This window comes from Nematolebias whitei, chromosome 22 (assembly GCF_014905685.2).
Source record: "Nematolebias whitei isolate Nwh7 chromosome 22, NemWhi1, whole genome shotgun sequence".
Lineage (NCBI taxonomy): Eukaryota > Metazoa > Chordata > Actinopteri > Cyprinodontiformes > Rivulidae > Nematolebias > Nematolebias whitei.
In genome coordinates, this window is record NC_056519.1 from 25546071 (window position 1) to 25570537 (window position 24467).

The 24467-nt window shown below is 41.9% G+C and overlaps 2 protein-coding genes across 2 annotated transcripts in view; one reads left to right on the forward strand and one right to left on the reverse strand.

The window, feature by feature from the left end:
• Positions 1-12854, forward strand: part of pmpcb (peptidase, mitochondrial processing subunit beta) — a 64370-nt gene extending 51516 nt beyond the window's left edge. Inside the window, exons 8-13 of the mRNA XM_037695809.1 lie at positions 9766-9909; positions 10066-10226; positions 11104-11189; positions 11260-11348; positions 12173-12248; positions 12429-12854. Coding sequence (XP_037551737.1) covers positions 9766-9909; positions 10066-10226; positions 11104-11189; positions 11260-11348; positions 12173-12248; positions 12429-12493 — 621 coding nt within the window. The 3' untranslated portion in view covers positions 12494-12854. The remainder of the gene's footprint in view (positions 1-9765; positions 9910-10065; positions 10227-11103; positions 11190-11259; positions 11349-12172; positions 12249-12428) is intronic.
• dnajc2 (DnaJ (Hsp40) homolog, subfamily C, member 2) overlaps positions 12622-24467 on the reverse strand; it is a 34364-nt gene continuing 22518 nt past the window's right edge. The window contains exons 10-16 of the mRNA XM_037695808.1: positions 23107-23195; positions 18206-18275; positions 17931-18109; positions 17251-17351; positions 15085-15195; positions 12810-12970; positions 12622-12701 (exon numbers count right to left, since the gene is read on the reverse strand). Of these exons, the coding sequence (XP_037551736.1) occupies positions 12633-12701; positions 12810-12970; positions 15085-15195; positions 17251-17351; positions 17931-18109; positions 18206-18275; positions 23107-23195 (780 nt within the window). The 3' untranslated portion in view covers positions 12622-12632. The remainder of the gene's footprint in view (positions 12702-12809; positions 12971-15084; positions 15196-17250; positions 17352-17930; positions 18110-18205; positions 18276-23106; positions 23196-24467) is intronic.

Sequence of the window (24467 nt, forward strand, 5' to 3'; positions counted from 1 at the left end):
TTCCAGTTCAGTTTTAGGTTAATGACTCCTTCTGCGGTCATTACCTGTGAACTATTGGGAACTAATGGAAAGCGGAAAGCTTTTTTAATTAGTTCTAGACCAACGTGTTTGTGAACCAAGGTTTCGTAGAAAGCTTGGTTAATTGCTGATTTATCTGTCCACAGAGACAGAACAGCATCGTTGGTGTGGGACCCTTGGATCTCTACACCCTTAACTACCAGTGGTAGGTAGTGTTTGGTGGACTCTGGCTGCTCCAGCTCACAGAGGATGCTGTCTTGTTGAGTCAGAGTTTGGACCACTTGGTGGGTCTCTTTGGTTTCACATGATGTCAGAGGAGTACTCACCGGGCTCGTGTCCTCGGCTGAGGAGTCCTTTGTGCCTTCCGCGGTACCTGCTGTTGGGCAGTCTGTGTCACACTCCGGAGGCGTATCTATTGGCAGTGGTTTGCTCACTTTTGTCCACATTATTTGATCACCATAATCTATAATCGCGTTAAAGCGATTTATAAAATCCTGGCCAACCAAAAATGGGAATGAGTCAACATGGGTCACGTGTACCGGGTGGTACAGTGTCATATTGCCAATCTGCATGTGAACCATTGCTATAGCTGTCAGGGTTGTTTTCATTTCTGAGAGACCCTGCATTTCTATAGCACATTCAGAGAGAGGTATTATCCTGTTAACACTGGCAGCGGCCGTCCTCAGCTCCTCGAACAGTTTAGCTGACATAATTGTTATGTCTGCCCCACCGTCCAAGAGTGCTTCGTGTGTGAGGACACCTTCGAGTGTTACTGACAGGTACGCCTTTTTGGCGACCCCCTTTCTGATAAAGTTACACAGAAACCTTTTGGTTTTTTTCTGACGCTTCTTCGCGCGTTCAGCCTTATCTGTGTAATCTTGGTTTGTCTGAACCGTCAGCACAGCAGAAGCTGTTTCTGAGTGTTCAGCCTGCGATGACTCGTCATCGTTTGTGTGTGTGTTTACCCCCCCTTCTTCTGATGAGGGGTTGTTTGAGGCAACAACAGTTATGTCTTGGTGTGTTCCACCGACATCTGTTATGTTGTCATTCGCGCCCTCAGATGTAATGGGAATTACATTACTGCATAGTGCTCCTGGATGGGTTCCCGTGTCAGTGTGTTTCAAAGTTTCTAACAACCTGCGTATTTTCTCTGTCTCTTCCGAGTTCAGAGGTGTAGGGCCTTGTTTCTGGAACTTTTGTGATTTTTTCGCCTCGGTTCGTTTCGTCCGAGGTGGGGGGACGGTCAGGTACGTCTTCCGGGGGTTCCTTCACGTACTGCCCCTGATGATATGGTTTCCCATATCGTTGCGTCCTACGCTCACCCCTTTTACGATAATCACGTTCATCCTCTGAAAGAGGAGCATTTTTGTCCCAACGTGCACCTTCATTACGTGGTTTGTTATTTTGAACAGACTGTTTTCTCTCCTTCTTAGGAGGAGGTGGATACTCGCACCTTCCTTCCATTTCTAGGGAGTGGGGTTTAACCTTTACACCTGGAAACACTTCAATGGGCGTCTTAGCATGAGAACTTGCTTCAAACACATTCACAGCACACTGCTTAATCTCACTGATGGATTTTTCTCTGAAATTTGCCATCATTTGTACTGATTGTTTAAAATCAGTGTGGAGATTTTTGCTGAAAACAAACTTAAAACCTTCTTCTTCCTCCATTCCGGTATCATTTCTGTTACCAAAATAAGCTTGGAAGATTCTTTTGTAATAAACTTTTGGATGTTCAGCTTTACCCTGCGTGACCTTTTCTGCGGCTGGGTATCCAGCTGGTCCTGTGCAGGAGTCGTACTCTTTGATCAGGGCATCACACAGAAGTTTGTAATCCCTTCTCGTTGCATCTGGTAGACGCTCGATGAAGGTAAACACCTCTCTGTCTGATGTGAGTCGTATCAGACTGATCTTATCTTCTACCGTAGCATTAGGATAAGATCTCAATCTGAAATCCAGATCTCTGAGGTACGCTTTTGTTCCAGATGAGCCCAACGGTCCAGGAACGAAGCGTTGTACATATTTTGAGATTTTTTGCAAGTCATCCATTGATGGAGAAGATATCAATGGTCTCACATGCGTGATTGGTGCAGATTGGTCAAGGCCTGCCCCTACCGCCCATAATGGGGGTGGGGGTGGCTGATAAGGAGGAAGAAGTACATATCGGTGCAGGTCTGTCCCTACCACCCGTGATGGTGGTGGGGGTGGGGGCATGGTGTCAGGAGGAAGAGGTACATATTGGTGCAGTTCTGTCCCTACCGCCCATAATGGGGGTGGGGGTAACGGCGTGGTGTCAGGAGGAAGAGGTGCAACAGCATCTGTCTGGGGAGGTTGTGGCTGACCCGGACCCTGATACTGTTTGTCTCTGAGTCTCAGACCAGCTCGCCCTGTTCCAGAAATCTGGTTTGTAGCTGTAGCTAATTTCTCCTTACAAGCTGTCAGGTGCTCCTGTGTTGTCTGATATTTACTTTGTAAATTCAGCCATTGTCGGAGTATCCCCGCCTTGTCTGCCTTGCAATCGTCCAGCTCCTTTAATGCGATCTGTAACTGTGCTTGTAGCACATCGTTATCTGAACACACGGATTGGTACGCACGGTCTTTATCCCTGGCTTCCGATAGTGATGCCTCAAGTGCTTGTATTTTGCTGTTCAGCAAATCAATTTCTGCACGCGCATCTTGCTGTAACTAAAACATCTGTTCATAATGTTTCGTCATGAGGGCCTCGTGTTCGCTTCTAAATTGAAGGTGGTGTTCTTCAATTTTCTGAACAAACACTATTTCACTGTCTAACCTTTGTTTGAGGTTATCAGCTTTCTCAACAGCCTTATAGAATGATTCTTTCAGCAAAATTGCGATTTTAGCCAGCTTTTCATAACTTGACTTTGTGATTTCTGTAGAGGTCACACTTTCTGCAACCTCCTTCAGATTGTCCAATAACTCTTTTGGGTTCATGCGCTCTGTCTGATTCATATATGGATGTAAGGACGCTGCCAGAAGCGCTAATGCGTTCTCCAAGCAGTCCGCCATCCCTTTTGGGTCAAAGTCTTTTTCTAACACACCTGTCATGTTTTCCACTGTGTAGCAATTTATCTGTTTAAAACAGTTGCAAGTTTCAGATATTTTACAGGTAAATATTTGTATTCAAGTCAATGAGTTTTCACACTATTTTAGCTTTTTGGGTTTACACAGAAGTACTGTTATAAGTCAACTTATTCAAATGTGGGTACCTTTCTCAGGTTTTACCCCAATTCATGAATATTTAAGTAAATGCTCTCTGGCAGTGTTACTTTTATGTGCTTATTTTTCAACAGATATCATTTACCAAGCTATTTTTAGTGTATTTTACTCTAAAGCACTGAATTTTTTATAAACCTGCAATTTTTCTAAAATTCTCACAGCAATCATCGGTTTAAAGCGTTTTTTAAACCGTTCTGTTCCAGAAATTTGCTATTTTAACAGTTACTCATAGAAGCAAGTGGTGAAAAGAAAAAGAAAAGTTGATGATGTATCAGGATTAATCAGTCCTTCCTCAGAAAAACTGTTATTCCTGTTGTCCTCCTGTCAGTGACTTCTATTTAAAATTAAATAGGAAGATTTATTTTTAGGTGGCAACTTAAACAGAAAAGTTTCTTTTTCCTGATAAGTTTACTCTTATTTAGTGATTTTGCAATTAAACGTGTATTATCTTTCAAGCAAAATGAGTAAACTTTTCAACTCTGTGAATATTTCAACCGTTTCTATTTTTTTAAAAAGTTCCTAACTTTATTTTGTACCTTTTAAGGGATTACCAGTGAATAAAGTCTCTTTGGTAAATGCTCTTTGCATAAATACCTTTATAACTTTTAAAATGCAAGATAACAGTGTTTATTCAGCTAGAGGAAGTTTGTTAACTCAAAAATGCCTTACAGAAAAATAAAAACGTTTAATTTCACTCTTTAAACCTAAAACTGAAGTGAAACTGTGATTTAAAGTTTCTCCAGGAGGGGGAAGCGTTTAGCTTTCTACCAGCAGGAGTCTATGACGACTTCCTGTGACGTTCGGTTGACATCCTGTTGTTAGCCGCTTAGCTTAAAGTTAGCTTCGGCTAAACTCGGTTAAAATCAACATTTCTGAACGAATTCAAGTGTAAACGTGGCGTAGTTTCAACAAGCACGACTTTTATGCATGAACATGAGTTTTCTGGACATATGGCAGCTTTATTTAGTGATTTTAAGCACGGCAAAGCTCATTTCCGACATGGGGGAAGTGACGTGACACGTCATTCATCCGGTCGTTAGCTGTTAGCTTAAAATTAGCATCGCTAGCGTTGTTCAAAACATCATTTAATGACGGATTTTAAACTCTAACGTGGCAAAATTTCAGCGAGTATGCTTCGAAGAACTTAACCAACGTATCAAAATACACTTTTAAAGCGCTTTTCAGCTTTAAGAAGCAGATTTTATTTCCCTATGAAAACGAATTTTCATTTCCGGGTCACGTGACTGAAATCACCAATGACAGAGCAGCGCAGGGTTGAGAGGAGATGACGTAGCCACGTCAGTCAACCTTCTCAGCAAATCAGAGCGCTCCACAACAGCAATATTCAACCAATCAGGAAACGTTAAAGCAACTAGCATGCTAGGTTCACGTGAACTAAAATTCGTCAACTTTTCGTCTTTTAAACTGTCAAAATGCACTTTTTCTGTTAAAAAATGTAACGAATCAACTCTGAGCTTTGCGGAGTCGGCTCTCCGTGGCACAACGTCTTTTAAACCGTTTAAAACAACTCGTTCGAACTTAACAGAACCGAACCGTCCAGAACCGCATCTGGACCGTCTTTAAACAGAATAGAGCGTTTTCACCCAGCTCAAAACCTTTTTAGTTACGATAACAGGCGTACAAATTCAGCTTTCATAAAGACTTATGACACTATTTCAGCTTTCTGTGAGCTTCACAGACCAACACGCTTAAAAACATGCAGCGTTTTGACTTCAGGCGGTGCAGCAGCTTCAGCAGCGCGCTGCGTTCAATCACAGCTGACAACTGTTATTTTTCTTTTATGCCAACATGTAAAAAAATCAATCTTACACGAATTTACAGTCATTTATGAGCACGTTACGGGCCACCAACTGTAGTATGACATATAGGGAAATATATGCATACTTTTCACGAGTTCCTCATCTTTCTGACTGTGTAAATGTCGTGCATTGAATCTTAACAGAAATGTAACGAGAGACGTTATTTATGTTTGACCCATCAAAATGAATGCGGTCATTTATTTTCAGAATCAAAGTTTAACATCAAACATTTACATTAATTTGGCAAAATATGAAAATAATAACAGACAAGTTTCACAGAAAATGGGCTTCAATCACACGGCGGTGATTGAGGACTTTGCTTCAGATATTTCTAAATTATCTGTACTGATTTTAAGAGAAAGCAGAGTTTAAGATGGAAATGGAGATTTATCTTACAGAGAGATTTGTGAGGGAATTAATCTGTTTGACCAGAAAACGTGCACGCTCCATCAGATCTCAGCTTGCGACGGTACGCTTGTCGAAGTAGAAACCGTTACCTGGTTGATGATAAATCAGCTCGGTATAGGATCCTTCCTTGACTCTTTCAGCGTCCCCGTTGAGAGCAGCTGAAATCCTTCGAAGAGTCGTACGAGGTTGTTCAAACAGAAGTTATAATCCCAAAACGTCTCTGGATCATCCTGAACGCGTTTGCATCCAAGAACTCTAACTCCATCAACTCATCAGCACTCTCTTTGTGGAACTCTCAGAGTTCTGCAGCATCAGACTCTTTTTAGCTCCATTAATCTTCAGCGTCTGGTTTCAGACTTCAGACTTTTGCACTCTCTAGTTGAACTCATTTCTGAGCGCAGCAACTTGCAGCAACCGGAGCAACTCCGCAACTACATGAACTGGGAAGTTGCCACATTTTAAATGGGTCGACTTCTGGGTCATTTGAGAGCTTTTTGATTGGTCGATGGACCAGGAAAAGGTGTGGTTTGTATGTAAGATGTTATCATAAGTCGAGGTCAGAGAATGAGATTGTTTAACAACAGACAGAAAGATTATTGCAGAAAACCAGACTTCATGGAGTCAAACTCTTCTGTATCTTCTGTAAAGATTAAACATGACATTTTTTCTCGGTAAACATTTTAGTTGACCGAAACCTGACTTTTAACATACTTACAAAACTTGGCTCATTGAAGACAGAAAATCAAGAAATGCATATTAACCTGATTTCTTCTTTGAATGAGGAATAAAAATCATTACTTACTGTTTATGTAAAATAAAAATGAGTAGTTTTCTTCAACCTGTAAACATTGAGTAAACTAACACAATTTGATTATCAAACATTTGTAAAATAAAAATGATCATAGAGAATTGTCTTTTCTGCTTGATTAATTCAAGAAAGAAAGTCACCAGATGGCTCAAACTGTATTTCTGGATGCAGATCAATGAAATAACAGTCTCTGTTCATCTGGTCAAGATTTGGGGTCAGATCAGGTTCACTACAGGGCGGAACTGTTCAGTAATTTAAAAACATACATGAGAATTTTGAATTGGATCCAAAGGTGAATGGGTAGCCAGTGCTGGGAGGCCAAAACTGGCGTGATGTGCTCTCTATAGCCTGTACCAGTTAAAAATCGGGCTGCAGCATTTTGGACCAGTTGTAGACGAGCAATGGAGGACTGACTGATTCCAAACAGAAGTGAATTGCAGTAATCAAGCCTAGATGTTATGAAGGCGTGGATCACTGTCTCAATGTTCTTTTTGTTGAGTATAGGCTTCAGCTTAGACAGCCGTCTCAGCTGAAAAAAACAGGATTTGACCATCATGTTTACGTGACTGTTGAGTTTTAAGGACGGGTCCATTATCACCCCCAGATTAGTCACCTTTTGTTTCTCTAGCGGGGCTAGAGAGAAAAGGTCAATGTCATGGTTCATGAGTGAGCCACTGGGATGGAACAGCATGACTTCAGACTTCTTCTCATTGAAGCTTAAGAAGTTTAAAGCCATCCAGTCCCGGATGTCAGCCAGGCAGTCAAGAAGAGGCTGAATAGAGCGTGTGCCTCTGTGCCTCAGGGGGAAGTAAATTTGGCAATCATCGGCATAGAAATGAAAGGGTATGTCGTGTTTGCGGAAGATAGCACCTAGTGGCAGCAGGTATAAAGAAAAGAGAAGGGGACCGAGGATGGACCCCTGCGGTACCCCCCACTGGAGCGCTGTCGATGCCGAACTAAAATCTTTGATATTGACACAGAAGGTTCTGTCAGAGAGGTAGGACCCAAACCATTTAAGGGCTGACCCTGTGATGCCCACCCACTGCTCCAGTCTAGAAATAAGGATGTTGTGGTCGATGGTGTCAAAAGCAGATGTAAGGTCCAATAGGACAAGCAGCACAGAATCACCTGCGTCTGTGGATATGAAAATGTCATTAAAAATCTTCAGTAGAGCAGTTTCAGTGCTATGGAGAGATTTGAAGCCAGATTGGAATAACTCAAGGATAGCGTGATCCCCCAAAAACTGTTTCAACTGAGACTCCACAATTTTTTCCAGTAGTTTAGAGGTGAATGGGAGTCTGGAGACAGGCCGGAAGTTGGACATGACTGAGGGGTCAAGGTTAGGTTTTTTTCAGGAGGGGCTGGACAGCAGCATGTTTAAAAGTTTTTGGCACCACACCTGAGGATAAACTGCTATTCAGAATAGCGAGAATAAAAGGACCCAGGGTAGGAAAAACTTCCTTTAGTAGTCGAGGGGGGACCACATCAAAGGGGGAACCAGATGGCTTCATGCTGCACATTACCTGCTCCAGAGAGGACAGAGAGATGGGCTCAAAGTGGTCAAACACAGCCACGCACTGAGATGGGATGGACAGATCATGAGCTGGTGGAGAAATGAGTGCCCGGGTGTTTGCCACTTTTTCTAAAAAGAAATGGAGGAAGTTTTCACACAGCTCAGTTGAGGCTTCCAGAGGTGAAGGCTCACTGAGGCGTAGAACTGAGTTCAGGGTGGAGAAAAGAACTCGGGGGTTGTGGGAGTTGGAGACAATTAAATCAGAAAAGAATTTACATTTGGCAGCTTTAACGGTTTTCTGATAGTGACGCCAACTCTCCCTTAACATTTGAAAAGACACCTGGAGCCTGTCCTTCCTCCACTTTCGTTCAGCTTTGCGACACTGCCACCTAACGGCTCGCGTGACGTCATTCAGCCAAGGCTCTGATCTAAGTTTCGTTTTTCTGGTCTTAAGGGGAGCAGCACGGTCCAGAACATTTAAACAGGCAGAGTTGAACTGAGAGGTTAGCTCCTCAGTGGTAAGAGACACCGAGAGCTGTTCGATCCTCTCAGAGTTAAAACCTTCATTAAAACGAGCAGCAGTGAAACAGTTAATGGAACGCGTACGTGCAGGAACGCACGTCTTAGCAGTATGACCGGGGGGGTGAAGTCAAACAATACAGGCATGTGATCCGAAAAAACATTGTCATCGATTTTCAAATTAGAAACAGAGACATCGCGTGTTAAAACGAGGTCCAGCGTGTGACCGTGTTCCTGGGTGGGACCGTTTACTTGCTGAGTTAAATTAAGAGTCCAATAAATCTAGAAAGTCCTTCACTAAGGGCTTCTCCTGACAACACACATGCAAATTAAAGTCACCAATAAACAAAAAGTGAGTGTATCTCTGTGTGATATCAGCCAAAAAGTCAGAGAATTCATTTATGAAGTCCTTAGAACGAGGTGGGCGGTAGACGTGTGCACACAGAACCGTAGGAGAGTGTCCAAGTTCAAAAACGCTCAGCTCAAAGCTGGCGCGGGACACCGGGATGGACAACTGTTTACAGGCCAAGTTTGCTTTAAAAACTGTTAATAATCCACCCCCCCCCCCCCCCCCGCGCCAACCTGATGGCCGCGGGGCATTGAAACACAGACAGTCCGGGGGTAGTAGTTCCACCAAGGCGCTGGACTCGCCATCAGAAATCCAAGATTCTGTGACGAACAGAAAATCCAACTCCTCATCATTAAAAATGTCGTTGAGGATAAATGTCTTGTAACACTTGTACCAACATTTCTTCTTAAATTTGACAATTACAAATTAATGTCAAATTTCAAACAGCATTATCGTTTATCACAATAATTTCTGAGACAGTTAACCGCCCAGCAAAATTTGTTATCGTGACAGGCCTAGGTGGAGGTTCACCTTCCAGCAGGTCAACCACCCAAACCCACAGCCAGAGCTACAGTGGAGTGGATTTTGGAAGTTGTTTTGAATAAAATAAATATTCATGTGTGAGAATGGCTCAGATCTACACTCGCCGTGCAATCTGACCGAGCTGCAGCTGTTTTGTAAAGAATGGACAAGAAGTTCAGTCTCTAGATGTACAAATATGGTAACGGATGTGGCTTCTTACTGGAGGTTGAGGGTTTGGTTCCCAGCCCCTGCTGCATGCTGAAATGTCCTTAAGCAAATTACTGTACCCCTCCCCCCACGGCCCACCAGTATGCTTACCCGTGGATGAGTGGGAATAAAGTTTAGACAAACCCAACAAAAGTTGCAATAATGTAGTTGAACAAAGTGCTGACTCAGCTCTGAATACGAATACACGCCACACTTTACACATTATTTGTAAAAATAAAGTATTTTAAAGTTTGTGGTTGGAATGAAGACGTGTGCAAGGCTCCACACCTTCAGATACACAAGTCTTGTCCTGTGGGTCCCACAAAGATAACTGCAGCAGAAACCTCATCTGCTTCTGCTTCAGATCCGTGTGCGTGACGACAAAATGCCCCTCGCTCATATTGTCATCGCTGTGGAGGCAGTGGGCTGGTCCCACCCTCACACCATCCCCCTGATGGTGGCCAACACACTCATAGGAAACTGGGACCGCTCGTTTGGTGGAGGTGTGGTGAGTACAGAGGAACCACACAGCATTCAGTTCTAGTGGTATATCTTTATGGTCAGTCAGTTAAAGATGTAAAGACCAGATGGAGTGTTCAGAGCTCAAATGGAGGCGTGTTTATTTCAGAAACTCATCTTTTGTTCATTTGTTGTGTGAGCCCAGAACCTGTCCAGTAAACTGGCTCAGATGGCCTGCCAGGGAAACCTGTGCCACAGCTTCCAGTCCTTCAACACCTGCTACACCGACACGGGCCTGTGGGGGCTCTACATGGTGTGTGAGCCGGGCACCATCAGCGACATGATGCACTTCACTCTGAAGGAATGGTGAGAGCCCCTGCAGACACAACCACCTGAACCATCGGAGGAGTAATGACTTGTAGTCGCAGAATGGAGTAGTGTCTGTAAAGATGTGTGCACGCTGGCTGTTCAGGGAAAAAAATGTTACGTTTGTTCAGGACACCAGTCATTTTGAATTATTTAACTTTATTGTCCCCTGTGGCAGAGTGAACAATTGGAAATGTCCCCCCATCTGACCATCTGTTGTGATCATAACTTGGGGGGGGGGGGGGGGGGGGTGAAGCAACCTGCCGACTTCTATGTTTAGCGTTTAGCTGCATCTTTAGGTATTGGGTCCAAAAGTGGGTTGCCATGTCAAAATCCAAGATGGCTACCGCTGTGTTTGCATGCCAACCACCACAATCATTTGAGGCTTTGTAGCTTTTATTCCTTAAAAGTACAGTCTCCTCTAATGAGTGGGGTGGTGAAGGCCACCCCCTGGCTCCACCATTGTGCCTGGTGGATAAAATTACTCCCTCCACTAATCAGGGTCCGTCGCTCTGCACCACCTTGGACAGAAAAAAAACCAACCTCTCTTCATATACACAGTGCAACTTCCACCTACTTGAATATGTTGCACCAAAAATATTAGTTTCCCTTCATTCTGTTCACGTCCAGTCCAGAAACACTGAGCTGTAAAACTCCATCCACTGTTCTGCTCCGTCAGTGATGGGGACATCAGAGTACCACTTGTTGAAATGTTTGAAAAACTTTTCCTTCACATCCTTTAAAGCTTCGTGCTCTTTGTAATCTAATTATGTGTTTGTAGCCACGGTTTTGATACTTTACTTCTGCTCTCTTCTCTTTTGACTTGAAATAATTCAGCCCGTTGTTCAGATACTGAAAGTTGGTCTTCTCCCGTCAGGATGTCTCTTTGTACCAGCGTGACAGACAGTGAGGTGGCTCGGGCCAAGAATCTGCTCAAAACCAACATGCTGTTGCATCTCGATGGTAAGGCAGCACGACGGAGCGTCATGGTGGTGTTCTGTTCTCCGTGTTGACGTGGACTGACTGTGTCCAGGATCCACGCCCATCTGTGAGGACATCGGCAGACAGATTCTGTGCTACAGCCGCAGGATCCCTCCGCATGAACTGGAGGCTCGCATCGATGTAAGTGGATCGTAGTAGAATCTGTGCTGGAGTCGCAGCCTAAACCATCAGAACCCAGTCCAGTTGTGGGGGACGGACATCTTCAGCTCTCTCCTGAGACCTTAGATCGGATCCGTCAGGGCTCGGCTGGTCCACCGTAGGACTTTGGACTCTGAGGTCTTGAGCACCCAAACTTTCATTCTGTTGCCCCTTAATCCTGACTCATCTCCTTGTCACAGCATGATGCAGCCACCACCATGCTTCACTGAGGGGTTGATGGGTAAACTGGGTTCTTCCAGACAAGAAAATAGTTTTTCCAGGTCTTCTGAGCCCAGATGGAGGTCTGCAGACCTGCTGGAGCATTCAGCAATTTTCTCACATTCTTACTGGGAGTGGTGGCACAGAGCTTAGAGAAGGTCTGTGATTGGAAGGTCGCCGGTTCGACTCCCTGGATCGACATCAAAATGTGGGTGGAAAAGGTGAAACCCCCACACCTGCCTCCACTCTGGGCCCTTGAGCAAGGCCCTTAACCCCCACATCTGCTCCCCAACAGTTCTCTTGAAAATGATTCCTCATGACTCAATGACACTACCTGCATAAATAAAGGTTAAATAAAAATGATTCATTAGTAAGGAGTCGTCCTCGGTCGACCTTACCCGTGTTAAAACGGTTTTTTACCGTCCATAAATACAAATGAACTGAACCGTTACTGCAGCAACATGTAACTACATTTATATAGAAAGTACATTTGAATGAATGGCCTTTAATTGATGTGTAATGTTTATTTGCATTTGCTCATTTTGTTTAAAGTAGAACTTTGTTGCAAATGTTAAATGTCTCCGCAGGCTATTGATGCCAACACCATTAAGGACGTGTGCACAAACTACATCTACAACAGGGCCCCCGCCATCGCAGCCGTTGGTATGTTGCACGTTTTCATACTAAGAGCTTGAAATGTAGATCAGAGCCAAGAACATAAATTATTACTGATCCCAGGCGTAAGAGTAAAATACTTTGATGACTCTGGCAGGAAGTACCATCTTTGTTAAGACATAAAAGCATCATGAAACAGTCTGTGGGAGTTAAACTGTTTTTCTTCAGGTCCAATAGAACAGCTGCCCGACTACAACCAGATCCAGAGCGGGATGTTCTGGAGGAGAAACTGAGCCGAACCGTTCTACAGGAACTGTACAGCAAAGGAGCAGAAATGATATTTAAGTCTTGTGTTTATTTAGGTTTTTATTATAAAATAAAGAATAACAATAATGTTAAAATAACAGATTCTATCATGGTTTGTGGTTCTTGTCATTTTTTATTCTTGGCTGCCACTTGTTCCTGAGCAGCTTTCTTGGCTTTAACCATCTCCACCAGTTCCTGTCAGATAAACAAGAGAAGCATGACTCAGCACGTTTAAACAAAGGTAGATATAGCAACGTCTACTGATCTAGTGGAAGACCAATAAAACCAGTTTGTCCAACATACCTTGTACCTCTTCATACAGTCCTTCTTGTTTCGTCCGGGCACTGCAGCGGCGATCTTCTCCCACCGTTCAGGTGTGCTCACTGGGTAGGTCTTCAAGGCCTGCTCCAGAAGTTTCTGTTCCTCTGTGGTCCAGGGGGCAGCATTACCTTCACCACCAGAGGCTGCAGGACCACACACACAACACGTGCAGTAACTGATTCTTATTCATGTCATAAATTGTTAAACAGCTGGTCTCATTCTGACCTGGTCACAAAATGTCATGAAAAAGCTCCACAGAAGTAATTCAGACGTGTCCACATCTTACTGGGTTTGACAAAGGACCCAAGAACATTTCATTTTACTGCTCTCTGCAGAAACCAAATGTTTCTTAATGTCGCTGAACTATTTAGGCCACCAGGGCGGCTGTGGCTGAGTGGTTAGAGCAGACGTCCTTCAATGCAAGAGTTGGGGGTTCGAATCCACCAGCAGTCACATGTTGAAGTGTCCCTGGGCAAGACACTGAACCCCTCATCGCCTCTGATGTGTGTCCCATCAGTGTATGAATGTGATCTAAAGCTCTGATTAGTCTCTTTTAGAATAATTTGTTCAATTAGCTTTGTAGAGATCTAGTATAGAGCTGTATGAATGGGTAAATGAGGCACAGATTGTTGTAAAGTGCTTTGAGTGTCTTGAAATAAGATTGAAAGGTGCTATATAAGTACAGTCCATTTACCACTGGCCACCTCTTGGTTCCCAAAGTTTCTCATTGCAACGACATCACTTGTAAAAACATTCTGCGTAATTTTCTCGTGTCGATGGATTAACTGAGTCCTTGAATTAAAAATCTGTGAAATCTAAGCCAACTTCCTCTTGTTGAACAAAGGGACTGAAAACATGTCAACAACGGTGACCAGTGGAAAACCCCTCTGGGATGTACATGTTTGTAAGTTGTTGAATAGAGGGGCTGAAACTGAAAGACTGGTCTAACACGGGTCCATAGTGTGGCCCACGACTGCCATCTGACCATTTCAGCATGCAGCAGCTGTTGCACATGTAAACCTGCATATTTAATGAACCTTTATTTTAAATACAGGGTTTTTTTTGGTTTAACAGCAAAATGGATGGAAAAACATCTCGAAATGAGCAAAATTAACAAGAACAATAGAGACCACTGGCTATAATTCATCCCATTCATTTCCTTTTCATGGCACAAAGCTTCACTGACTTCTACCTAAAGTCAACTTTTGGATAATCATTCATAAAAACCTGAAGCAAGTTTTGTCTAAGAACAAATTGCAGTGTATTTAATTATCAAAGGAAAATGGACACATTTAAAGAAATATAAAGTGTTATCATCTACATACAAGTTGATCGAACATATGAATCTGTTTAGCTGTAGATGTTTCAGGACTGATCAACTCACTTTTTAGTGATTGTTTATAAACACTTACTTATATTACGCTCGAGTTTCTGACAGTAAACTAAAATGAACTTTCATTTTAAACAAGAAAACAAAACAGCCCAACAAATATTCTTCTCACTCTTTAAACATAAAGTTAATGTCTATAAAGGCTTTTAATGTTTTGGACCTACAACAATTAAAAACTCCTGCTCCACCAACATTATAGTCAACTTTGATCCTTTCTACAAAATATTGTGTACAAGGAGGAATCACTATATGTACACTTGTTAAAAACCATCTTAAACTCTATTTTTGTGGCGTGCGAGTACTTTCACCTGCACAGTTTTGTCCTGCGTATGAACAGTTTGGACACCCCTCCAATAGAAGAATGCTGAGCTGTGTTTGTGGAGCTCCATCATGATTTAATTTGAAGTCTTGTGTGATGAGTCACACGCATGCTGTTAATTTCATATTAATTATGAATTAAGCTGTTTTGCTACAAACATGCTTCAATAAACATCAAAGTTCATGCTCAGTGGGATTACTGAGCATGAACTTTGATGTTTGGAACCACTTCCACCATCGCTGCCTCGGACGAGTCGACGGTCGAGAGGGCGGACTCCAGAAACCATCTCATCTTATCGCTAGTCTCTTTAGAATGATTTGTTCAATTATCTTTGTAGAGATCTAGTATAGAGCTGTATGAATGAGTAAATGAGGCACAGATTGTTGTAAAGAGCTTTGAGTGTCTTGATATAATATAGAAAGGAGCTGTATAAGTACAGTCCATTTACCATTTACAACAAACCAGTACAGCACTACGTTCCAGTAATGAGAGGGTCTTTATTTTCCAAGAGCCCCACTTGTTTCAGAATGTCGTAGAAAACCACTTACCATCGAATCTCTCTGAGGGCATGGCGTTGTCGATGGAGGGCGGCACGCACGTGTGCTCCTTCCTGAACTTCTCAAAGGCCTTTTTGTTGATCTCATCTTTCTGTAGAGGATCTGAAGACAACGGAACAAAGTCCTTTTGTAACATGGAAATCAAAAGATCTCAAAACTAAATGTCCATTTTATTAAAATTAATGATTTATATGCGTCTCCAGCAATAGGCAGCTGTCAAATAAACCAAATGTAATAAAGAGCTTTTAATTATAACGATCATTAAAGCTCACCATTGCGTTCTTGTCGTTCGAGCCGTGTTTTTTAATTTGCAGACTACTTCAGTATACTTTGCATTACTTTAATAATTCATGTTGTTTGGTCTGAAGACAGAGACGTGGACAAAAAGACAGGAGACAGAACTGGAAGTGGCAGAAATGAAGATGTTGAGGTTCTTCTTAGGAGTGACAAGGATGGAGAAGATTAGGAATGAGATCATCAGAGGTTCAGCACAGCAGGGCCTGCCCAAGACATAAGCAAACTAAGCATCTGCTTAGGGGCCTGGGGCCACTAGGGGGCCCCCTAAGTGGAATTGAGGTTTTTGTTTTTTATGATGATTTCTATATGATTCTATTACACACAATTTCATTATAAAGTTGTGATTTTTTTTTTCAGATAGTTATATTTTACCAGTTTGTTAATAGGTAGTTTTATCAATACATTCTGCCAAGTCCGGCCTTTTGAGGACATTCATGAGCTTGATGTGGCCCAAAATGAAAATGAGTTTGACCCCTGCACTAGAGGATTACATATAAAACAGAGTTGCAATGAGTTTATGTTATAGGTGGTGAATGGTCTGATCATCTGGCTGGTGACTGCAGGAATAGAGGGCCCCAAACCACATTTCACTCAGGACCCCATGGAGGCTTGGGCTGGCACTGCAGCACAGGTTGAACAACTGGGAGATCAAGTTAGAGAGGACACACTGAGATGGTTTGGACATGTCCAGAGGAGGGACAGTGGTTTGGACATGTCCAGAGGAGGGACAGTGGGTATATTGGTAGAAGAATGGTAGAAATGCAGCTGCAGGAAAAAGACAAAGAGGAGACGTATGGATGCAGTTAGAGAGGACATGAAGGTAGTTGGAGTGAGGACAGAGGGAGATGGAGGACTCGCTGTGGAGAACCCTGAAGAGGGAAAAGCTGAAAGAAGATCCATCAAAACAATCATCTTGATCAAGACTACTATGCTACATCAAGTTATTTAACTTTACAATAAAATGTCCCACAGAAACAGCTTTCTTCAAAAACACTTCTGTTTCAAATCTGCTTCGATATAGTGACTACTTTGGTCTTCCTTACGTTGAGCTTTTAGCTCCTGCTGCAGCCACAGACGACGATCCCATCAGAACCAATGAAGAGAGACTGAGCGATGCACAACGTGCTGCTGATTACAGCAAGAGATCCTCATGGAAGAGGGAAGAAACGCACACACCACCTTCAGTGGAAGCTCAAGACGACAACTACTCGCTCAGTGGACTGAAGAGCAGAACGACCGTGGCGACATCGAGGCCTTCGTGGCACTAAGTTTATAAAAAATACTTTGGTGACTTTTGAAGTAAGTCATCTTGTTTGCTTAAAGTTTCAACCTGCTGCTGTTGCTACTGAACCTCTGGTGCCAGTTCTGCTGCTACTTCAGAATATTCGGCTACTAATGTGAGAACAGCTAAAATTGTATCCTTGTACTCTTCAAGAAAAGAACCAAGCCATTGATCACGCTTGAATTCATATTAAAAATGATATTCGGCTACTTTCAGTACCCATCATTGTTCCTTTTAGCTGCCATTTTGCTCTTTTTAACTCAGAGCTACATCTTTTCTAATTTTAGCCACAGCATGCGTTTTTTTATTTTTACTTTTAGCAGCTGTTTTTCTACTTTTATTATCAGTTTAGCAACTTTTAGTTTTAGCATTGGTTTTGCTTTTTTAGCCGTTTTACTGCTATTAGCTTCGAGCTACTTTTCTCTTAATTCCAACGTTTGTCTTGCTCATTGGCGCCTCGGTTCGGCTCATTTCAGCCTTTGTCCCTGTTGTTTTAAAACCAGTTTCAGTTTGATTAGCAGCGCTCACACAATGTAAAGACTGGATTAAATTAAACTTCCATCTTCTGCTGATCATACCGAGTTTCTGGAGATTCTTGGCCTTGTTGATGACATCTTTGGCTGTCCTCTTCGTGCTGCTGGTCGAGTGCAAGTTCATGTAGTTGGCAATAACTTCCCATCTGGAAGAAAAAATTTATGTTTAAATAGTTTCACCTTTTTTTTTACATAGGCCTGCCTGGCTAGCCCCAATAATCTGTCAGATTAAGAGGACAGCTTCAGATAAACTGTGGAGCTTTCAAAGTATCGTTGCCCGCCGGCAGAAACATCATCAGCTGTTGCATGAGAGCAACGAGAACAAAACAACCGGACTGATGCGTCACAGCAACAAGCAGGAAATGTCAGAGGAAAGTTGCAGTGACCAGGATCTTGTGGTGACTCAGTTGGTAGAGCCTCTAAGTGAGAAGGTCGCCGGTTCAAATCCCGACGGTGGCCTTTCTGGGTGGAGTTTGCATGTTCTCTCCGTGCATGCGTGGGTTTTCTCCGGGTGCTCCGGTTTCCTCCCACAGACCAAAATCAGGTATGTTAGACGAGAGTGAATGGTTGTTTGTCTCGTTTGTCTCTATGTGTCCCTGTGATGGACTGGAGACCTGTCCAGGTGTCCCCCGCCTCTCACACAGTGACTGCTGGACATGAGCACCAGTGACCCAGAAAGGAAACGCAGGTAAAGCTAATGGAACAGTTTAATCCCACAGGAGTACCTGGCGTTGGTTCCAGCAGGAAAAAGGTTGACAGCTTTGATGAGCAGCTGCAGGTCTTCCTCGTTCCAACCCTTCCCTCCTCCCCCTCCCCCGCTGGCCTGCTCCGTGCTGCGAGCCGCCTGCCTGGCCTGAGCCTCGGCCTCCCTCTCCTTCTGCAGCTGGATGTTCACCTCCTCCACCTAAAGCAGAAACAAACAAAGTGAGAGCGTGGCGTAGCTAACGTATAGAAAGGTGGTCTCCAGACACGAGGACCATGAATGCACCATCGGTTTTACCTGCTTCTCTATCGCTGCCTTGCTCTCCTCTTTGGAGCCTGAGGCCAGGATTTCATTCAGGGACTGCAGACTACGAAGAAAAACTACCGTCACACATTCATACTTCTCAAGTTAAAAATAAAAACACAGTTTTTACAGCATGGAACATCTGAATTACTACAATACAGATTACCATATTTTCTGGTCTATAAGCCACTACTTTTTTCACTGGCTTTGAACCCCACAGCTTATTCAATGCTGTGGCTAGTTTATGGATTTTATTTTTTTTTTGACAGGCTAACGAGTTTCATGCCACCAAAGCATTTAGCCTCATCACACCCAGGCGTTCACAGAGCTGCTCAATACACATCTCTCTTGGGGGGGTGGGTCCTCGTGACTCAATGAGACTCCTTGTACAAGTAAAAGGTTAAAAAAATCTGACCAATGAAATTACAGAACAGATTACAGTCGAACTGATGAAACAGGGAGAGGAGAAAAGAACGGCACATGTGGAAGGTGAAGACAGTGATCAATGACTTCCTGGTAGGCTACTGCATTTTTTTTTTTTTACCAGACGTATATTGTATTTTATCTGTAGATGAACAGATGCTCGGATATATTCATCATTTAACACGGATTCCTCATTTTTCTGGACTGAATAAAACGTGCATTGAATTTAATGAAATGCAAACGTGAGACGTCATTTATATTTGACCCATCAAAATGAATGCGGTCATTTATTTACAGAATCAAAATTTAACATCAAACATTTACATTAATTTGGCAAATTATGAAAATAACAACATAAGCAATCAATCAGGAAAAATCATACGGCCATGATTTTTCCGTTGCTTCACCACAGACATTTATGAAACTGTACAATTATGATCTTTTACCCACACGGATGTGGATGAGCATTTTACACAGACATTTCTAAATATCTGGAAGTATATCTACTTGATAGAAAGTTTAAAGATGGGAAAGAAGTTTAGAGGGAGTAAAGATGGTAGGGGAGGGGAAGTGTTCACCAGAATTGACACTCTCCGTCAGAACCCAGCTCTCCCCGGTACGCTTGGTAGGAAACTTGACTCGTTACCTTTCTGAGGTTATCTCAGCAGATATGGAGCTCCGTTAACGCTACCTGTCCAGCGTCTCCTTAGGATGCTGTGAATCGTCAGAAGTAGTGGCGAGTGAAAATGTTATAATCCCATGGAACTCGGAAGAGCTCTGTTGTCATGTCAGGATCATCCCGTCTCTCACAGAACTGGTTGAACTGTGTATCCAGCAGAACTCCAACAGCACTCCATCAGAACTGAACAGAACTGTCCCAGAACTGTTCCAGCACCATCCCAGAGCTTCTAACAGAACTGTGTAGTTTACAGATCTCGAGCAGAGCTTTACCAGAACTGAGTAAACCAGGAAGTACTGACATTTTAAAGAGCTGTTTCCCGGTTCACTTTTGGGAGTATTACCATTGGCCAGAACCGACCAGACGGGGTGTGTTTTGTGACGTAAGAGGTTAGAAGACAGCAAGAATTGTTATGGAAAGATCAGAAATGTTCTCACAGACAGAGAGAGTTTTGTTTTGGCGCGTTTCAGAAACAGGTGCCAAAAACCTCTATATTTATGTCTGAGAGGATTCTAAAAACATGCCAACAACTTGTTTTGCGTTTGACTCCAACCTTGGACCAACTTACACTTGCTCATTCAAAAGCAGAAATCAGAAAAGGCATAATTACTCTGTAACAGCTTTGACATGAGTTCTAACTTTGCGTGAGAAAAAATCATTACACAGTTAATAAAATTGATTAGTTCACTGCAACATCTAAAATGGTTTGAACTAAGACACTTTGATTATCAACATTTGTAAAATAGTAATGATAATAAAACAGAGAGTGTTCTTTTCACTTGAATCTTCAAGAGAGAAAGTCTCAGGATGGGTGAACCTGTATTTCTGGATTCAAATCAATGAAATGACAGTTCCTGTCCCACAAGGTTCTTAAGGTCAAGATTTTTGACCTTAGACTTAGTTTTTGACATGGGCCTAGTCCACTACATATCACTGCATTATAAGGATCTACAACTAATATTATATCCTAAAAATAGGTTTACAAATGTTTATTGTGGTCACAAGTTAGTAACTTAGTCTGAAATGTTTACTATAACAACTCTAGATGAAATCTATAGGTGAACAGATTTGGTTCACTATTTGGCAAGAAATTGATCAGTTTTGTCTCCGTCACCCTTAATTATTGCATAATAAACAACTATTAATGATTTATAAAGTGTTTATAGAGGAGTTAATAACATATCTATAAACTATGTATTAGCCATCAATAAGGGGAGCCTTGCTGTAAAGCGTACCGGCCATTCAGTAGAGTAACAATGGAGGTGGTTGTCATGAAGACCTGTGGGGTCACTCTGTGTGTTGAACAGGAAACACCATCTGGTGGTTGATTCTTGATCCACAACAAGAGTTGCACATCTCTCAGTAGCTGTGAGCTGCCCCTCGTCTTACAACGTGAACACCTGCAGCTTATACACAAGTGTGGCTTATATACTAAGGGGAGTTTTTTTATATGTTATGTTATATGAGTTTGTATTATATTATTATATAATAAGGGGAGTGGTGGCCCAGAGGTTAGAGAGGTGGGCCGAAGATCGCCGGTTCATGCCCCGGCACCGACAACATAGAAATTGTGGGTGGGGTAGGTGAAGCACCCACACGCCCCCACCCTCATTCGCTCCACTTTGGGCCCATGAGCAAGGCCCTTAACCCCCACCATCTGCTCCCTAAACAGGTCTCTCTAGAAAATGAGTTATCGTGGCTCAATGAGACTACCTGGATAAATAAAGGTAAATGAAAAAAATAAAAAAAATAAAATACTGTATGTACAAAACTGTTTATTTAATTTTTTTTATATATTTATTGTGCACAGCTTATATTCAGGTGCGCTAAATAGTCCATAAATTACGGTACATACAGATACAGAGTTCAGAAGATTTCAAAGACGTCATTAGGAATGAAACAAAGAAGTTGGAGAACTTCAACAAGTGAACAAACCTAAACTGCTGTAATGTTCTGGTACTAACATCAGAGAGTGGTGAAGGCTGCACAGAAGTTGGAGTCAGTCTCCCCACCATCACAGACATTTACACCTCCAGATGCAGGAAGAGGGCCATCTGCATCATGAAGGACCCCACTCACCCAGCACACACACTTTTTGCCCCGCTCCCCTCAGGCTGGAGGTTGAGGAGCATTAAGTGTAGAACCACTAGACTGAGGAACAGCTTCTACCCTGAGGCTGTTAGACTCATGAATCTCTAACCAGAATAATCACTGTGAAAAAACATATCATGCTGCTGCTGATCTGTTTCAATGTTGCTGCTGATCTGTTTCATGTTACTGCTGATTTGTTTCATGTTACTGCTATCTGTTTCATGTTACTGCTGATCTGTTTCAATGTTGCTGATGATCTGTTTCATGTTACTGCTGATCCGTTTCAATGTTGCTGATGATCTGTTTCATGTTACTGCTGATCTGTTTCAATGTTGCTGATCTGTTTCATGTTGCTGATGATCTGTTTCATGTTACTCCTGATCTGTTTCAATGTTGCTGATGATCCGTTTCATGTTACTGCTGATCCGTTTCAATGTTGCTGATGATCTATTTCATGTTACTGCTGATCTGTTTCAATGTTGCTGATGATCTGTTTCAATGTTGTTGATGATCTGTTTCATGTTACTGCTGATCCATTTCAATGTTGCTGCTGATCTGTTTCATGTTACTGCTGATCTGTTTCAATGTTGCTGCTGATCTGTTTCAATGTTGCTGCTGATCTGTTTCATGTTGCTGATGATCTGTTTCATGTTACTGCTGATCCGTTTCAATGTTGCTGATGATTTGTTTCATGTTACTGCTGATCCGTTTCATGTTACTGCTGATCCGTTTCAATGTTACTGTGTTCATGCGAGTTCATCTTCTCACACAGACTCATGTTCGTGCTGCTGGTCAGCGTATTGTTTTATGCTAATAGTGCTTAGCTTATTTTTAGCTGATGTTTTTCTTAGTTCATATCTTAGATCTTATTACTGGTTTTCTTTTACATTTTATTGTTGGATGTAACTGGGACCTGTGTACACAGTTTTGTTGCTGCGAACAACAAAGAAACTCTGACTAACAAACACTGAGCTGCAGAGATTTGGGTCATTTCTCACGACACTTCAGTCTGACTTCATGACGTGGAAACATGAACTCCAAATCATTTGCAGATGACACCATAATTATTCCCAGATTGATGGGACACAACAGTTGCTTCTCTAAGATCATTGCTGTTGTCTTTCTGACTTGGCATTGTGTTAATCATCTGAATACTTCAAAACAACAAAATTCCCAAACGTTCAAAGATCCTCTCTCTCGCTGACCAGCAGCTATTATTTAGAATCGTAGTTTGGCTGCAACTTTACCAGCTAAGTGAAATGTGTTGATGTATTTACATCTTTATCTTTCTTTATGGCCGGCACACATTAGGTTCAGATCAGAGCTCACTCAGTTTAATATGGCAGAATATTTTTAAACAGTTCTTTGCTGATCGTCCTGTTTTTATGATTGTGTGGAGCAAAACCAAAACTATAAATCTCATTATTTGCAGCGCTGCTTTGAGCATACGACAAGTTTTATTCTACTCGTTACTAAAAGCTTCTGTGCTCATGCCGAGGTCGTCTTTATGTTCCTATTCTGTCATGTCTGCTTTCTTGTTTCCTCACAAATCCCAGTGAACCAACGCAACTGGTCAACTAAAAGATGTTAGGAGGTCGTGCGTGGACAGAGGAAGGTCCAGTCCTACACAAACGTGTCTTGAACACCATTAAATGTAATGACACCAATGATTTTAGAGCTTGCTCAGGTTATTTACAGTTACCTCGTCAGTTCCAGCCGGTCACAGAGTTTCTCCACTTCTTCCATCATTTTCACACTGTCAGCTTCACTGTCAGCAAAATAACTCCAGTTCTGTGGACAGGAAACAAATATTACTTAAACAGCTGAAGGGATCATGCCTCAGTTTATCAATGCTGATCAGTTTAACAACAGAAACACGAACGAGAGAAACTGCTTTTCCTGCAAAGATGCAGTGTGAATGGTTATTGCAGAAGAACTTGCTGAAAAACAGCTAAAATTAGCAAAAAATAAAATAAACATGCTGAAATGAAAGAACAGGTCTAAATTAACAGGAAAAAAGAAAGAACACTTATTTGCTGAATTAGGTTTGAATAAGCAGAAATGAGGACAAATATTAGGAAATCAGGGAAAAAAGCTACAATTAGCAACAAAAAAACAACATCTAAAGTAACCAAAATGGCTGAAAGAAGCTTAATCTAGAAGAAGGAAGTGGAAAAAGCTGAAATGAACTAAAAAAAAAAAAAAAGAGGAATTAGATGAAAATGCTAAAATTTGAATAAAAACAGCTAAATAGTAGCTGAAATGGCCGAAAACGCTGAAAACTAACAGAAAAATGCTGAAAGGAACATAAAAAGCAGGCAGAAAGAAGTTAATTAGGCTGAAAGTAGCAGGAATCACCACAAAATACTTGAATTTATCTGAAAACAGCTGAAATTAGCCAAAATATTTCTAAAAAGAAAAAAAAACATCTGAAAAGGTAGAAAAAGCTTAAATTAGCAGAAGGAACACGTTTGCCCAATTACGCTGAAATGAGCACAACAATTAGAGATTATCAGAAAAAAGCTGAAATTAGCAAAAAACAGCTGAAAAGAAGCTAAAAAGGCAGAAAGAAACTGAAATTACCGAAATCAAGTGGAGCGAGAAAATTTTAGTTGAATTAGACTGAAAAAAGTTTAAATGAGCGCAAAAAATGTGGACTTAGCTAAAAAAGCTTAAATTAGCACAAAACAGCTAAATTGTACGGTAGCTGAAATGGTAGAAAAAGCTGAAACTTGCATAAATAAGTTAGAAGAAGCATAAAAATGTTGTAGTTATCAGAATCTGAAAGGAGCCCAAAACAGCTGAAATTAGCTGAAAATAGCTATAAAAAATTAAATTTGCAGAAAGAAGCTGAAGCAGAACAAAATATGAAGGGGCTGTAAAATGTTGTAAACACATCTAAAGATGTGAAGGATGTAAAATGAGGAAAAAATGGCAGAAAAGACGAAATATTTCAAAAAGCTAAAGTTGCAACAATACCAAAAGTCATAGCAGGATTGTCCTGAAAGAGCTGAATGTTTTGATTTATGATTTGTTGAAACAGCTGAACGTTTTGATTTATGA